This window comes from Aulonocara stuartgranti (assembly GCF_965226115.1).
Source record: "Aulonocara stuartgranti genome assembly, chromosome: 23".
Taxonomy (NCBI): domain Eukaryota; kingdom Metazoa; phylum Chordata; class Actinopteri; order Cichliformes; family Cichlidae; genus Aulonocara; species Aulonocara stuartgranti.
Genome location: NC_138958.1, coordinates 2,956,040 through 2,970,982, shown reverse-complemented (window position 1 = coordinate 2,970,982; position 14,943 = coordinate 2,956,040). Strand labels below are relative to the sequence as shown.

At 40.8% G+C, this 14,943-nt stretch overlaps 1 protein-coding gene across 4 annotated transcripts; it reads left to right on the top strand.

The window, feature by feature from the left end:
- The first annotated feature begins 1,965 nt into the window (after positions 1-1,965).
- LOC309700447 (vitamin D3 hydroxylase-associated protein-like) lies at positions 1,966-13,839 on the top strand. 4 transcript variants are annotated; one of them, XM_082523957.1, is made up of 16 exons: positions 1,966-2,336; positions 5,352-5,589; positions 5,924-6,037; positions 6,383-6,523; positions 6,667-6,800; positions 6,952-7,158; positions 7,255-7,295; positions 7,421-7,545; positions 7,775-7,900; positions 7,991-8,088; positions 8,323-8,422; positions 8,501-8,544; positions 8,650-8,689; positions 8,765-8,873; positions 9,060-9,205; positions 13,405-13,839. In XM_082523957.1, exons 1-16 carry the CDS (start codon positions 2,107-2,109, stop codon positions 13,525-13,527), a joined length of 2,016 nt encoding a protein of 671 aa, XP_082380083.1. In that variant the 5' UTR covers positions 1,966-2,106; the 3' UTR covers positions 13,528-13,839. The 4 variants fall into 4 exon arrangements, with proteins under 4 accessions (XP_082380083.1, XP_082380084.1, XP_082380085.1 ...); XM_082523958.1 differs by lacking the exon at positions 1,966-2,336 and adding an exon at positions 2,402-2,483; XM_082523959.1 differs by lacking the exon at positions 1,966-2,336 and adding an exon at positions 2,506-3,247.
- Positions 13,840-14,943: the final 1,104 nt, after the last annotated feature.

The following is a 14,943-nucleotide window of genomic DNA, read 5'->3' as shown; positions in this document are numbered from 1 at the left end:
GTCCTTTACCAGTGGTTTATCAGGACAACACACGTATATTAAAATTGCCAGCAATAAGAACATGATCATAGTTGGGCATAATCCCAGCTGGAAAAAATGGAAGTCGTTTATGAAGTTCTTGTTTTATTTCCATGCAATAGATGAGGCGCAGAAAACCGGTTTTGTGTGACTCACCTCAAGCGAGGTAAGTTCGAAGCTGGAGAATGAAGGCTTCAGAAAACACTGCTTACATTTGTCATCCTTTTTGTAAATAGCCGCTGTGCCTCCGCCTCCGCCTGACGTCCGTGGCGAGTTAAAATAGCAGCAATCCACTGGTAGAAGTTCAGACAGAGCACTGGACTCGCCACCACTCAGCTACGTCTCAGTCACACACAGGAAATCCAGATAACGGGAACCGAAAAAGTCCAGAAGATCAAAAGTGTCGTTCAAAAGCGATCTGTCACTCACCAGGCCAATCCTGGCAGGAGCAGGAGCTGGAGCAGGAGCTGGAGCAGGAGCAGGAGCAGGAGCTGGAGCTGGAGCAGGAGCAGGAGCAGGAGCAGGAGCTGGAGCTGGAGCTGGAGCAGGAGCAGGAGCAGGAGCTGGAGCTGGAGCTGGAGCTGGAGCAGGAGCAGGAGCTGGAGCAGGAGCTGGAGCTGGAGCAGGAGCTGGAGCTGGAGCTGGAGCTGGAGCAGGAGCTGGAGCTGGAGCAGGAGCAGGAGCAGGAGCAGGAGCTGGAGCTGGAGCTGGAGCAGGAGCAGGAGCAGGAGCAGGAGCTGGAGCACGGGCTTCAGCAAGTCGAGAAATCCGACGCAGCGGCCTCAGGTTTCACGGCGGAGGTCATCAAAGCCGACCACGACTAAGCAGATGTTGCCCCCCTGGTGTGACAGGTGCCTGGGAGGGGTGCGATCCTAGATCCTGCAGCTTATAACGGTATACTTTCATTCACGAGTTCACAACAGTCTTATTTCTTCTACTGTGTTACCTATTAGTCATTTTGAGGACTAGTAACCCACCTGTATATTGAAATAAAGAGGCACAGATCATGAACTTGTTTACGTTTCAACTGCAGGATTTATTCTGCAGATTTGCCTCCCAGGGGGTTTACGCTCCTCCCGGCCGCTATGCGCCACCTAGTGGTATTTTTTAAGTAATGCCATGGAAGATGTAAAGTGTAATTAGAAAATACTGATTTAACACTGAACGATATAACAAAGACCAAATTATAACTGGGGGGTTCCCTTTTTTCCTTGTATGAAGACATAAACTGAACTAACATCCCCATAAGCCTTTTTATCTCTTAACTTTTTAACTATTAGTGTGATCCAGATTTACCAGCCACACATTTCAACTTAAACACAGATGTTAACCTTTTACACAGACATCAAGCAGACATCAACAGGATCCAGAAAATGCCGAGACACAAACGATCTTGGGAACAATCCATGCGCTGGTCAGAAAACAGCAGAAAAATTCCTTCGGGAAACCTTTAGCTTCAACAGCCAATATCATTAATGTAAATTGCAATACAAAGTTATGTGAACGTAGTTTCAAAAGGATTACATCCAAGGCTTTTATTCGTTGTGACGTTATTAAAGTTTAAATAGTGTAACAGATACATATATAAAATAAAAAATATGAAATGTTGATTTGAAAACATTGAAAACATTAAATAACACCAGCTGCAGTAGTGGTGGTTTGTTGTTCAGGAGAACAGTTTCCAGTATGTTGGCTGATCAATTTTTTGCGTTTAAAAATAATCGTTACGCTGATTTAACGCTTTACAAGAAGTGTTTTTCATTATTATTTTGTATTCATATTTACATACACTTTTATATTGTTTATTGTGTTGTTGGACAAGAAATCTTTTAAGTCAACAGTGATACAAATTTAATGGGATTTAGTTGCATTTAATTTGTAAGTGTAGCCGGATGGGCTACTCGCCTTTCTTTTTCTCTCTCTCCCTCGCTCGCTCTACTGCGCTTGCTCTCGGCTGCGCCACTAGGTTAATTGGGAACCCACCTGCATATTGATTGCAGGGTGGCGCCAGTCCATATAAAGTTAAGCCTGTCACGGCTGGGGCGGCAGTCGTGTGGAGGGTGAGAAAGGAGGATCCAATAGCAGACAATGGCGGAGGTGCAAGTGGGTTTTATTTACAGTGCACAAAACCAAGGTGTGGGCAGAACCGAACATAAACCTAAACTGGGAAAACTAATACGAAATGGAGGACATAGAGCGAGGAGCAGAAAGACACGAAGAAACATGGAACAATGTAGACTACACAGGAGATTCACAGAGAAACACAGACGACGCGACGAGAAGCACAGGCAGACACAAAATATAAATACACACACCAGGTAATCAGGAAACGGCACACAGGAGGGGACACAGCTGGAACTAATGGGCATAACGAGACACAGCCCTACAAAGTAAAACAGGACACACACAGACTGTTTTACAACACAAAACTCGGGGACCTGTACAGAGCACAGAGGGAGACACAGGTAGGGAAAAGAAACACGACAACCAAACCCCAAGAACTAATACAAAAACAGAATAAACTAGAAAATAATAATCATAAACTCAAAGCGCTGGGTCACCGACCCAGGACCATGACAAAGCCGGTGTTCTCCTGGTTTATTCCTCCCATCCGTTTGGCAAAAAGCAGCAGCCAATGCTGGCACACCACAACGGATTGATCAGCAAGCGAGTAGATCATATGACAGCTACAGCGCGGCAGTTTGTTTTATTCCGGCGTTGCGGAGAGAAGTGCTCCAGTTATCTCCACCCGTGAGAGTATAGCGCCTCCGGTCCTACTACTTTTATTAGCATTCACAATTACCGGAGGTTAAGGTTATATTTATCTGTTGTTATAGGGTTTGATTGCTGCCTTCACATCTCCCTGGCAAACTGCCCGACCTTAATCGGAAGAGTGAAACGCCTTCCCAGCTGCTGTTGTGAGGGCTCCTCCTCGGTGGAGCCTGCTGTCTTGTCTCGTCGTGAAACTGTAGGCTTACCTTTTTCTGGTTCGCCTGGTTTTATTTTATTTTATTCTGGATTGTTGCTGGAGTTGTAGTTGACTCGTGGGGCGTACGCCTTCCAGTATTGTGTGCGTGCGCGCGCGCGTGATTTCTTTAATTAAAGTTGGTTTTAGTTTTTTATGATCTGTAGCGAGCCGGACGCTCAGTGTCCTTTTATTCTTTTAACGTATTTCTGTGTTTTATTTCGGTGAACGGAGGACGTGCCAGTGGCCCTGAGACCTCAGGTGGTGGGTCATTTTCGCACTTTCTTTTGTACAGCACCGGGTGGGCTGTAGTGATTTTCTTCTTGTGGTGCGTCGTTGTTGACAGTGTCCTAAAGTTTTAGGACACTGTCAACACGACGCTACATTTGATTTTCTAATATTTTATTTATTTTTGTTATAAATAAAACAGTTTTAATATTGGAGCCAATCTGCCTCGGTGTGCATCCTTGAATCTGTGCGGCCTCTCTTTATTCCTTTTATCTATTTTTCTTAACCCCTGGGGCAACCTCAAAATCCCACCCTTTCGTGAACCTCGGGACCAAAAATGGTCCCGCCCCAAAAGTGCTCTAAAAATGTTATATATCAATATTTTTTTCTACTTTAAATTAGTCAATCTTTTAAAACTACTTCTGCTTAAAATATCCATGTCAAGTTTTAATTATATTTTCATTGTTTTAACCCTTTAAATCCCAGTTTTATTACATGAGCGCCCTGTTTTTTTAGCCCCAAAAAACAAAAAACTTGAATATTTTCCAAAAAAAACATTTGAGGTAATATTCAATTGTTATTATAATTAGGCCTTTAGATGGACTAAAGATTGGCACCAAGAGTCATTTCGATCGCCTTTTATTTTTTTTCCAGGAGCGCATTTCATAAAATGCACACTATCGACCACGCCCAAAAAGTGCAATAAAAATATTAAATATTAATTTTTTTTTCACTTTAAATTGGTCAGTCTTTTAAAACTACTTCTCCCTGAAATATTCATATAAAGTTTTAATTATATTTTCGTTGTTTTAACCCTTTAAATTACAAAAAAACTAAAAAAAAAAACTAAAAAACTAAATATTTTCCCAAAAAAACATTTGAAGTAATATTTGATTGTTATTATAATTAGGCCTTTAGATGGACTAAAGATTGGCACAAACAGTCATTTCGATCGCCTTTTATTTTTTTTTTCAGGACCAGAAAATGGTCTCCAGGCGGCAAATGCTTCTCCTCTAGCCCGGAATCGGTGCATGCTCCCGGGTTGACTCGCGACGATGACCGGGGCATGTTGCGTCGATCCCTTTTTCCAACACACACATCCGGTACCACGTCACAACAAATACGTCATTTCCTGTTGATTAAAAAAAAAAATCCAACCTCAAACGGTCCTGGGGCCGAAAATTGTCCCGCCCGATCAGCGGGCGAAGCCGCTGCAGCACGCCGGAAAAGAGGCGTCATTTCCCGCAGGTCTCTTTAAGCAGCCCGCTGTTTTCCAGCCCCGGGTCAAATGTGGAGCAAGGGCACCACCCGGTGGACAAATAAAAAAATTACAATTCTAAGGCCTCTTCTCCAAAACAAAAACGAAACCTAAGCCATCACCCAGATGTTAACGGTATAAATCCTGCAGTGAAAAATAGCGTTTATAAAGGGTTTCAATGGGGCACAAATCGGCCACGAGGTTCGATAGTGGATGTATGCCTTTTATTCAGCCATTTAAGCTCATTTTAAAAACTCCGACTGAATTTCAAAATAAAATGGGAAAAAAATTCATGTTAGAAAGTTTGGCTATACTCCATTAAACACAGTGGAAATGGCGTGGAAACGTAAAACGCAAAGGCCACGAAATGGTCCCAGGTATCTATTTTTCTTTTCTTAAATATATATTTCCTGGGGGTGAAATTCCCCTATAGCGTTGTCATTTTATTATTCTTTTATAACTCCGCCGACCACTTGGTCACATAAGCAAAATGTTAAAACGTAAGTTACCACAAACTATTTTTTAATTTTGCTGAACAATAAATGTTTATGTCAGTTAACATTTAGTATTTCTCACTCAGAAAAATCAAGCTATTCTTACTGCTGTGTACTCACAATGAATAAGTTGCTCTAACTCAGCAATCTTAAGTAAGCTGTACTTTTCTTTAAGGCAGAGATTTTGCATAATTTATTTACATTCTGAGAACTAATTAGATTTTACATTTTGGAATGTGGCTTATTATTAAAATGAAAGGACATGTTGCTGTGCATGTAGATTAGGGAAGCTACGGTACACAACACGGCCACGCCTAAAACAAGACAAGCCTGTCGTCGTGTTTAAACATCTGACTGTTAGGTCCGCTTGGATTTTTGCATCTTGCAGCCACAGGGCAAAGACGAAAGCCACGCAGAACACTGAACTGTTTATTAAGAGAGTGAAGATGGACAAGTGGACAGCGGCTCTGCTCACTGGTGTTGCCTGCATTGTGGGATACCTGGTTGTGCGGGTGAAAAAGATCAACAGCCTCCGACAGGCAGAGGAAAAGATACAGAGAGCCAGAAACAGGAGAGATGAGAGCTTGCAGCACGCAGAGCAGGCGGTGCTCCGGTACAAACAGTCGGTGAGAGTTCAGAGCTTTGGGGATTTTTCTAGTTTCTCTTTATCGATAATCTCAGCTAATGATCTGCTTTTAGTTTAACCTGGCAGAGGTGTAGTTATTAAATACCAAAATACTGGCACTTTGCAATGTCTCCATGCTTGAGCATGAAAATGAAAGTTATGACTGTGCAAACCGTTTAAGTGCAGTGAACTCATTGCTGTGTTTGAGAAAGTTTGTAAAAAAAAAAGTGGAAGGAAGAATCCTGAATCTGTACATGGATGTGGTTCCGTCTCTTTGTTGCAGCCTTTAAAAGAAATAATAACATAATGATTCTGTGTGGGTCTGTGTCTCCTAGCATCCGACAACTGACTCTGCTTTCATCCTGACGCTCTCCCTGTCTGAGCTGACACAGCAGCTGAACGAAGGTTTACTGCGCCCCGAGGATGTGCTTTACTCTTACATGGAAAAGGTTCAATATCCAGCATGACACAAATCTTTCATAATAGATCAAATACAGCAAAAGTCATTTTTAAACAAGTAATCATTTAAATTAGTCAGACTTATCTTAATGTTGTTTATTTTTGACATTACTCCTACTTACAACTCACTGCTTTTTAGTTCTTTTTACACAGAATTGTCTTATTACAGTTAAAGTTTAGACACACTGGATAAAAATATTCATATAAGCAACACAGACTGATGTGTCAAGTAATGTTTGTGTTTCCAACAAGAGTTTAATATTTTACAAAGATTAAAATCCCTTTAGGTGAATAAGTTAATCTCAAACTGTCTGTGCTTGTTTCCTTTCCAACAGACTCTGGCTGTAAACCAAAAGCTGAACTGCTGCACTGAAATTTTGCTGGAGAGTTTGGACCAGCTGACAACTGTTGGCTCCAACAAGGATGGTCTCTTGTACGGAGTTCCAGTTAGCGTCAAAGAAAATATTACATTTAAGGTATTACAAAGGTTATGCAATGCAAATTTCAGTTACAGTTAAAGTATTTCCCATCAGTATTTATAAGTATGGTACAGTATTCTCGAGCATCATAGCTCAGGTATTTGATGTAACATTATCATCTTTGTTTTTTCCAACACTAGAATCATGACTGTTCTTGTGGTGTGGTCATTAACCTGGACCAGCCCGCTGAAAAGGACAGTGTGCTCGTTCAAGTCCTGAAGAAACAAGGAGCTATTCCCTTTGTGAGAACCAACTTGCCTCAAGCTCTTTTAAAGTACATCTTTTATCAGTTACTCACATAAAAATCTACAGCACATTTAAAACTGAGTGCATGTGTTAAGTTGCCTTTGTCCATTCCAAATGTGCAAATAATGAAAATATGAATGAAAATAATATGCAGAGACTCATTAACTCTCTGTTGACAGCTATGACTGCAGTAATCCTATCTACGGGCAGACTGTGAACCCTCATAACCCCCAGAAGACCTCTGGAGGTTCATCTGGTGGGGAGGGGGCTCTCATTGGGGGAGGGGGCTCTCTGCTTGGTATAGGCACTGATATAGGTGGCAGTATCCGTATTCCTGCATCCTTCTGTGGAATCTGTGGTTTCAAGCCAACTGCAGGTCGGCTCAGGTGGGTCTCATTCAGTCAGTTTCCTGGAAATTTATTACACATTGAGTTACACTGAGTTAAACTTTATCTTTGTTAACACTTTTGTGTAATGATTAGTTTACAGGGCCTTCGTCCAATTTATCGAGGGCAAAAGTCGGGTAAGAAACATATGTACTTTACATATAAAGTAAATGTAGTTACATAACCACTGTATAGCAATATTTCACAGACACAAACTGTCTCAAATATTTGAGTCACTGCTTTATATTTCGTATGAAACTAGTGCCGTCATCTCCTGGACCCATGGCAAGAGATGTGGACAGCCTGGCTCTGTGCATGCAGGCACTTCTTTGTGACCACATGTTTTCTTTGGACCCCACTGTTCCACCATTACCTTTTAACATGGAGGTGTGTCCTGTACTGTGAGGTTCATATAATCTGTTAATGATTATTCTTTTGGTTAAAAACTACAAATTAAGCGGATACATAGTTGTCCTAATCCTTCACTTTATATTACTCTTACCTCACCTGTTATTAATGTCCTGAGATACAGAACTAACTTTACAGGCTGTAATCTTAACCTTTGCAAACTGATTATGTTTAATTGACTGAGGAAGTAAAAAAGATTGACCCTTAGATATACAGAAGCTCCAGACCTCTAAGGATCGGTTATTTGGAAAGCGATGGCTACACGCATCCATCTCCAAGCATGGCCCGAGGCGTCAGAGAGGTCAAAGCTCTGCTAGAGCAAGCAGGACACACAGTAAGACGTCACCACACACACTATGATCACTGTCAAGCCACGTATGTGATATGAGTCATAGGTCCTTAGTGTTGATATTTGTGTCTTTAGCTCGTCCCTTACTGTCCACTGAAGATGGATCAAATTTTCCCTGAACTATTGATAAAGGGTTTTTTAGCAGATGGAGCTACCACCCTGCTACAAAAACTGTGAGTTGTTCCATTTAATAAGTCAGTTAGTACCATTTGTTTTCTAAACTTAAATCATCTAACATTTAGAGATTTTGTTTCTTTTTAGTTCTAACCACTAAACATCACCATGCTGCCATTGTCTTTATGAACAACATGGGGTTGTGGTTCTTTTTGAAACCATTACAGTAATTCTCAGTTCAGTGTCTCTGAACAGACTGTTTTCTCCTGTGCCAATGATCTCTTTCATTTTAGGGAAGGGGGACCTGTGGACCCTTGTCTGGAGCCTCAGGTTTTTCCTTATGGCTTTCCCAAGTGGTTGAAGAAAACCATTTCATTCTTGCTCAAACCCGTGGTGAGTCCTTGGTTTAACAGTTAACTTCACAGTTCAGTCTGATAAAACATTTATAATGATGCTGATTTTTTTTGGCAGTTTCCTCGTGTTTCTGCCAACTTTGATGCTCTTTGTGGAGTTGGGTGAGAAAGTATCCTTGAAATTCTTCATTTGTGCTTGAATCTCAGTTTCTTTGTTACATTTCCATGTGCTAGGAATTATATCCAAACGTTCTGCTTCATTCTTAGATCTGTTCCTGAGCTGTGGAAGCAACATGCTGCTGTTGAGGTACTGTCAGCTGATGATGCATGGTCACGTATGAAAGTCTGAAGGAGAAATTGAGATTTCCTGTGTTTTCTTTAGGACTACATTCAAGAGACAATAGCACATTGGAGGAGCTGCAACATTGATGTGCTGCTGTGTCCTGTGATTGGACCAGCCTACAACTTCTTATACTGTGGCAAACTTTCAAGTATGATTAACTCAGTATGACAGACAACTTAGTTTCTGTATCTATCACTTTGTTTTTAAAATACTGTAATCTAAGGACTTTAAAGATGTTTAAAATGTGAACACTTTAAACATCAACATTCAACAACATTTTTAAAGGCTAAGAATCGTGTTTATGTTTCTTTATTTTTGTTTTCTACACCTTCAGCTGCTGCCAGCTACACGATGCTCTACAATCTCCTTACCTTTCCTGCGGGTGTAGTCACTGTTTCCACAGTGACCAAAAAGGATGAGGAGGAACTCAAGAACTATAAGGGCTGTTATCAGGACATGTGGGACAAACTCTTCAAAGAGGTAGGCAACATGTACCAGTGAGATAAGACTGAGTGAGAACATAGAGCCAGATTTACTAACACGTTGTGTCAGGCCAGGCCATCCAGTACATTACTTAATTATTCCCAGGTGAAGCCAATTTGTTACACAACTCATTACATTACATTCGTATTTCTCCATAAAATTAGTGCTGCGTATTGATTTTGACTCCAGTCGATTCAGTTTTAACTCAGCTCTCCAGAAATATTATAATTCTGATCATTCATCAGTACATATCCCTATTGTTATATTTGTATAAAAAAAAGCATCACAGCAGATGCCTTTGTGTCAAAGTAACTGAGGATAAAATACAGAGAATGTGAATCAGATTTTCCTGGCCTGTCTTTTTATAGCAGATAAATGCCTTCAAAATATTGTGCAGTAGATTAAAAACTGTTGCAGTTGTTTCTGTTCTGGACGTTTTCACTGTACCTTAACGCTTGTTCTTTTCTGCAATTTAAAATAAAAGTAATGTTTATATCCACGTTGTAGACTGTGTCACTATTTTCGCCCTGCGGCATATGAATTGAAATCAACTGATTGTATCTCATGTGCAAGTGCAACCGATAAGCAAGATCGATAGGCAAGCAGACTAACCATTCCAAGGAACTGACTACCAAACCACTCAATTAATGTTCCCTCTAAGCTGCGCACGTGCTCAATTGCGCACTGCTGGCACGATCTCTGCGCACAGAAAATCTGCGTTGCGCACAAAATAATTCTAACCTGAATTGAAATTAAAATTAATACTTTAACAATTCTGTTTTGCAGTGTTAGTCAGTGAGTGACTGGATGCTCCCGTATGGGATCAGAACGATGCCACCTTATCCCGTAGTCCAGCCAATGATGCGATTCACATTCGTATATACGCAGCTAATCAACGTGGTTGACAGGCTATGGCAGCGTCCTTATGTGCCGACACCGGTCTTTTAGCTGGCAAAGCGGCTGATGTGGAGTGAAGCCATGTTAATGACAACCTGTACAACCATTGGAGATGTGAGCAGGACAGACGGAGCAATTGACGGAAAAAGTGTGGACTTTATATCAGTTTTTAAATTGTGTTGATCGGCCACGTAAAACCAGAGTTATGATAAAAATATCTGCAATGTTTGGTTTTCTTCCTGTTTACATTTACTGCCCCAGGGCAGCTGTGGCTACAAGCTGCCCTGGGGCAGACTGACCGAGGCGAGGCTGCCATATTGCGCCGTCGGCCCCTCTGGCCAACACCAGTAGGCGGTAGGTGAAGTGTCTTGCCCAAGGACACAATGGCCGAGACTGTCCGAGCCGGGGCTCAAACCAGCAACCTTCCGATTACAAGACGAACTGCCAACTCTTTGAGCCACGATCGCCCTATTACTATATAATTAATTGCCCAGCATTGGTCATTATTTACTGTATTTTGCAGACAGAGTTACAGGACTCTCTCACAGACCACAGACTCATAATACAAGTCAGAGCTTTATAAAAAAAATAAATAAATAAGAAAAAAAAGTTGTGTTTTTGAAATTGGAGTTCAAGTTATTTTTACTTCCAATAGTGTTAACATACTACACAGGTCAATGATTAGATTTTTTTTTTTTTAACATTGTCATTGTAAGTGGGCTAAAGCACTTAATTAAAAGTAGTCTAACATAAATGTAAATGTTGTAATTGGATTATTTTAATAAACCATGTAACTTGGATGGATTCGATGCTGGTGTGACCACAGTGCACACGTCTGCTGTTGCTCACAGTGGTCCAAGGGACCGCTCAAGGAGTTTGCGTGTTCACTCAGACACGTGAAAAATTGAGGGAAAATTGCACTCAATGCTAAATTTATTCAATGAAGTCAGAGGTGACTTGTAACCTTCAAGCTAAACGAGTCACACAATGCCAGCGGCAACAAAACTGCTTTCAGGTCTTCAGTTTCACAGCCTGTGCAATAGGGTTCAAAGAGAAACGGCCAAAAAATGGAGAGACAGGGAGGAGGACAGCACTGATCCTCAGAAGAATCAGACCTTTGAAGGACATCATACTAAACAATGTATTTATGTTGATAAAATTTAACAAATACATTTTGAAACAGTTATAATTCCAGGATTGTAAACAGCACACGGTTTTCAGCACATCAGCTGTGCTCAAACACCATTACTTATTACTGGTGGATCTACACATATTCAGCTGCATGCACTTTGACAATACGTGAGATCACAGATGTACACGCGTACACATACAGGTCCTACTCAAAAAATTAGCATATTGTGATAAATTCATTATTTTCTGTAATGTACTGATAAACATTAGACTTTCATATATTTTAGATTCATTACACACAACTGAAGTAGTTCAAGCCTTTTGTTTTTATATTGATGATTTTGGCATACAGCTCATGAAAACCCAAAATTCCTATCTCAAAAAATTAGCATATCATGAAAAGGTTCTCTAAACGAGCTATTAACCTAATCATCTGAATTAACTCTAAACACCTGCAAAAGATTCCTGAGGCTTTTAAAAACTCCCAGCCTGGTTCATTACTCAAAACCGCAATCATGGGTAAGACTGCCGACCTGACTGCTGTCCAGAAGGCCATCATTCTGGACATCATTCCCTCAAGCAAGAGGGTAAGACACAGAAAGACATTCCTGAACGAATAGGCTGTTCCCAGAGTGCTGTATCGAGGCACCTCAGTGGGAAGTCTGTGGGAAGGAAAAAGTGTGGCAGAAAACGCTACACAACGAGAAGAGGTGAGGAAGATTGTGGAGAAGGACCAATTCCAGACCTTGGGGGACCTGCGGAAGCAGTGGACTGAGTCTGGAGTAGAAACATCCAGAGCCACCGTGTACAGGCGTGTGCAGGAAATGGGCTACAGGTGCCGCATTCTCCAGGTCAAGCCACTTTTGAACCAGAAACAGCGTCAGAAGTGCCTGACCTGGGCTACAGAGAAGCAGCACTGGACTGTTGCTCAGTGGTCCAAAGTACTGTTTTTTTTTTTGTGTTGTTTTTGGTTTTTTTTGTTTTGTTTTGTTTTGTTTTTTTTTTTTGGATGAAAGCAACTTTTGCATGTCATTCGGAAAGCAAGGTGCCAGAGTCTGGAGGAAGACTGGGGCGAGGGAAATGCCTGAAGTTTTTTCATTTTTCAGCACAACCTGGCACCTGCTCACAGTGCCAAAACCACTGGTAAATGGTTTACTGACTATGGTATTACTGTGCTCAATTGGCCTGCCAACTCTCTCTCCTGACCTGAACCCCATAGAGAATCTGTGGGATATTGTGAAGAGAAAGTTGAGAGACGCAAGAGCCAACACTCTGGATGAGCTTAAGGCCGCTATCGAAGCATCCTGAGCCTCCATAACACCTCAACAGTGTCACAGGCTGATTGCCTCATGCCACGCCGCATTGAAGCAGTCATCTATGCAAAAGGATTCCCGACCAAGTATTGAGTGCATAACTGAACATAATTATTTGAAGGTAGACTTTTTTGTATTAAAAACACTTTTTTGTTATTGGTCGGATCAAATATGACATATATGAATATCACAATATGCAAATTTTTTGAGACGGACCTGTACATAACTTTCACGTGAACTCTGCAAAACCTTTTTTTTTTTTTTCTAGCTAAACGCCTATCCGCACTATTTGGGGATTGTGCTCTTTTGCCCTGTTTAGTAAATCTGGTGTCTTAGACTCAGTGTCAGGCTAGCTTTTCATGCAGCAACAACAAGTCAGGAGCCCCTGATGTAAAGTCTAAAATACAGATACATTTATTTTTTGTATACTTGTGAATGTGCGTCAGTGTACTTTAATGTGGTTTCAATCAGCTGCTGTAGCACATCTGTCTCGGGCTATGTAGAGCTCATCGTTTGATGTTCCCTATTACTCATCTGTGCATGTTGAAGTAATAATAAACATTACTTGCTTGAATCTAATTTTTCCCTTAGTATCAGTTTTATCTTGTAATAGCTAAATTAAGAAATGCAATTTTCTGTGGAATGTTATTTAAAAATGTGATGTATTACTCTGGACATTCAGTTCAATTCTATGTACTTAACATGACTTTACACAGAACCAAGAACTGAACCAGATCAGTCTATTGCGGCTCCAATATTTATAGAGTTTCTTTTTATTACAGTAGGTGGATGAAGGAGACTGTGGTGCGTTCAGCTGCTGAGCATTGAGTGACAGGAGTGTGTTTTTGTGTTCAGGCAGTGACTGGTGGCGAGGGTCTACCTGTGGCGGTTCAGTGTGTTGCTCTGCCGTGGCAGGATGAACTCTGCCTGCGCTTCATGAAGGAAGTGGAACAACTGGTCAAAGAAAGCAAGAAGTAAAGCTGCTTTCTTTCTCAGTCTCACAGGAGAGGCTGCAGACTTCAGAGGAAACATGTTAACTTGAGCATTTCCTGTAATAATGAGCTAATGGTGTCATAAATGGAATATTCTCTGCACTACAAGCTTAATCTGGGCACTTTCTGGGTTTTTTTGGCTGTTTGCTAAAGGTTAAATAAAAGTTAACTGGCAAAATTATGCATTTATGTTTTTTTGTTCTTATATTTTAAAGTCTTTTATATTGTCTTGCTATCACCATTGTTATCATGATCATTTATCCACTTTTAGGAACCTGCAGTCAAAACGCTTCATCTTTTGGTGCAGTGGCGGAGCGGGGGGGTGGCTTACTGGGCTTAAGCCCGGGTTGTTTTTTCAGAAGCCCGGGGTCTTTTGGAGTGTAATTTTTTCATAGTTAGATGTCTGGCTGACAACTCGAATTGCACTGCTGGAAATAGTTTATTTTGATGCACATGCTGTTTTCTTTGCAAATTTGCATCATAGGATTGGTTTTCATTTTCCTGCAACATATAAAAATTGCTGTATCTCCAAAATAAAACTATGAAGACACTCAAAATAAATTTCCTGTTGTTGTAAACTATTTTTTGCAACTTTTTTGTATTTGTATTTGTATTTTGTTTTAAGGGATAAGCCTCTTAAATTTCTCCAAGTCGAAATATATGTAAAAAAACAAACAAAAACGATTTTCAATTTTTTTGTAGTTTATTGCACTTTTTTGCAATTAATGTAGTTACTATGGACTTAATGCATACATATTATTAAAATATGGGCTATAACAGTTGTATTGATGTATAGCAACTTGAAATGCTCCCACAAATGGCACTACAACATGTAAAAAAAAATACTATAAGCTCTGGCGGACTTGGTTCTATGGTAGGTGTTAAAGGGTTGAATAAATATCATCAAATAATCTCGATCTCAATTTCAGTGAAAATAATCGTGAGTATCATTTTTGCCATAATCGAGCAGCCCTATAATAATCCATATTATATCAACAGCTACATTCACCCTGGAGAGAAACTAGTGAGGGAGACCATCAGGACCAAGCTGAGTTTCCTGGGTCCAGAGGTTTGGAGAAACTTCTTCCCTTTCTTTCATCACAGCTGTCCTGTGCCAGAAGTTCTGTTGACCCACTGAAAGAGGCATCATTTAAGAAACAACAGGAAGACTGAAGCTCATCGCATTGATCAAGCAGAACTCATGATCTTCACCAGCAGCTCCCTGACAGGGAAATCTTCAGCACCCCTCCGTAGGCCCGCCCCAGGTGATGAATAAACCCAGCATTTCATGAACACTGTGATGGTGACCTTTGCTTTGTGTAATGTTATAAATACTCTGATACTCCCCAGAGGCTCCGGACTTTTACATAAACATAATATATTCAGTCCTGTAGAAAGTTAT

Excerpts from the sequence above, each read along its gene's own strand:
- LOC309700447 (XM_082523957.1), top strand. The coding sequence starts at position 2,107 with ATGGCGGAGGTGCAAGTGGGTTTTATTTACAGTGCACAAAACCAAGGT. Across the intron at positions 7,901-7,990 it reads TAGAGCAAGCAGGACACACA|CTCGTCCCTTACTGTCCACT; the intron begins GTAAGACGTCAC and ends TTGTGTCTTTAG. Across the intron at positions 8,545-8,649 it reads GATGCTCTTTGTGGAGTTGG|ATCTGTTCCTGAGCTGTGGA; the intron begins GTGAGAAAGTAT and ends CTTCATTCTTAG.